The sequence below is a fragment of the Solea solea genome, chromosome 8, assembly GCF_958295425.1.
Source record: "Solea solea chromosome 8, fSolSol10.1, whole genome shotgun sequence".
NCBI classification, from domain to species: Eukaryota; Metazoa; Chordata; class Actinopteri; order Pleuronectiformes; family Soleidae; genus Solea; species Solea solea.
The window spans coordinates 18,121,179-18,123,092 of record NC_081141.1 but is presented as its reverse complement, the minus strand read 5'-3'; the positions used below and the strand labels follow the sequence as shown (position 1 = coordinate 18,123,092).

At 41.7% G+C, this 1,914-nt stretch overlaps 1 protein-coding gene across 1 annotated transcript; it reads right to left on the bottom strand.

The window, feature by feature from the left end:
• Positions 1-30: 30 nt before the first annotated feature.
• LOC131464434 (hydroxycarboxylic acid receptor 2-like) lies at positions 31-1,283 on the bottom strand. The gene has a single exon (XM_058636907.1). The coding sequence runs from the start codon at positions 1,265-1,267 to the stop codon at positions 293-295; it is 975 nt and encodes a 324-aa protein (XP_058492890.1). The 5' UTR covers positions 1,268-1,283; the 3' UTR covers positions 31-292.
• Positions 1,284-1,914: the final 631 nt, after the last annotated feature.

Here is a 1,914-nt window from a genome sequence, read left to right as displayed (position 1 = left end):
CCGTGCATCAATGATTTCACAGTTTTAAAATAACTTGAAGGAAACGTTTATTTTTGAAAGTGCTGTGAAGAAACAGTGAACTCAAAATAACCATATTTTCACTTGGCTGATATAATGATACTTCTCCGTTCTTGCTAATGTTCCAATATTACATAGCTTATATTTTATACAGTAACAAATAAAGCTTTGTGTTCTGTAACTCAGAATTGCATAGATTTATGCTTGCATGTACGGTACAGATATGAAAAAAGTGCAGTCAACATATACTTGATAACATTTTTTGGCTCTCTGATCACAGCTGGCTGAGCGACTGCGAGCCTGTTTCTCTGGTTTTCCTATCTGTACTTTGAGTCAGCTCTGCTGGAGGCAGATGAAGCGTTCTCCGGCAGAAGTTCTGGAAGGCAGGGATGGAGAAGTAGTAGACCACAGGATCCAGCACGCTATTCAGATAGGTGAGGCTAATGGCGATGAAAAACGCACAGGTCAGTTCATCCATGGCAGCGCAGACTTTAGATTGTGGTTGGGTGCTGACCGCCTGCTGATTCTTGATCCAAATGAGGAGCAGTGCGATGTTGCTCGGGAGGAAGCAAACGATGAAGACCACCACCACGATTGTGATGAAGCACAGAGCTTTCTTGATCTTTGCGTGCTGGGCCAGCTGTCTCCCTCTCAGGTGGATGATAATGTGGAAAGTGCAGTAGAGAATCGCGGTCAAAGGCAAGTAGAAGGAGAAAAGAAACACAAACTTGTGCCAGTTCAGATTATGGCCAGTGTCGGTGTAGATCACAAAGCTTTCGCAGTGGGTCGTGTTGTCATGTTGTAGAGTGAAAATGTGAGCGTTCATTGAAATGGTGAAGAGCCATATTGCCAGTACTCCAAACATGGCTTTGGAGATGCTCAGAGAGTTGATGGGATGATGGGGATGCACCACACGCATGTACCTGTCCACAGCGATGGCCATCAAGAACAATATGCTTCCACCGCGGTTCATAGCCAACATGAAGAGGCAGATGTTGCAAAGAGTGGGTCCAAACGCCCAGTTGAGCCCGGACATGTAGTAGCTGACACGCAAAGGCAAAGCCATGATGAGCAGAAAATCAGCCACTGCCAGGTTGAAGAGTAACACCGTGCTGCTCTTCCATGGCTTCAGGTGGAGGCAGAAGATCCAGAGAGCCAGACCATTGCCGAGGATTCCCAAGATGATCTCGGTCACCAGCAGTGGAGGGAGCGCTCTTGTCAGCAGATTGCCTTCAAAATGGCATCGCATCTTGAATGATCTGCTCTCTCTGACTGCTTGCGTTTGAAAGGACTGTGCAGACTGTATACAGAGAATGTGGTTTTGGTCATCACAGGAAGTCATCTATAGGTTCTGCTTTCTGATGTATTGACACACAAAGAAGTATTCATCTTCATTGCCCAAGGCTGAATCTCACCTTTGGATGTAAAACGTTGAATGTTTTTTTTGAGTAATCTGCAAATATCCACGTGTGGGAGTTAAAAAAAAAAAAAAGAAAGAAGCTTTTTCTTTAATTTACTGTTAAGCCTAAACTATTGGGGTTGCCTTTTGCAGAACTAACACCCACGTTGATCTATTTTCACCCTAGTATACTTCTTGTTTCTTATAAGCTATATGAGAAAGTATTAAAATCATGGTGATGGTAAATACTGTATGTAGTTTAAAATGATGATGAAAATAGACTAAATTGTACAAAACGTTGTAGATAATGAAAGTGCTTCGTCATATATAGAGTTTTATTATAATAGTACTTCTGTTGTAGATTTAAATGTATGTAGGCTTAAATAATGAAAATACAAAAGTGTGTCGATTTAATTTAGGAATTTTGAAAATGCAAAAGCAATCGTGTTGAAATTATCGAAGTAGGTAAATTAATCTCATGACACCCACCACTGTTA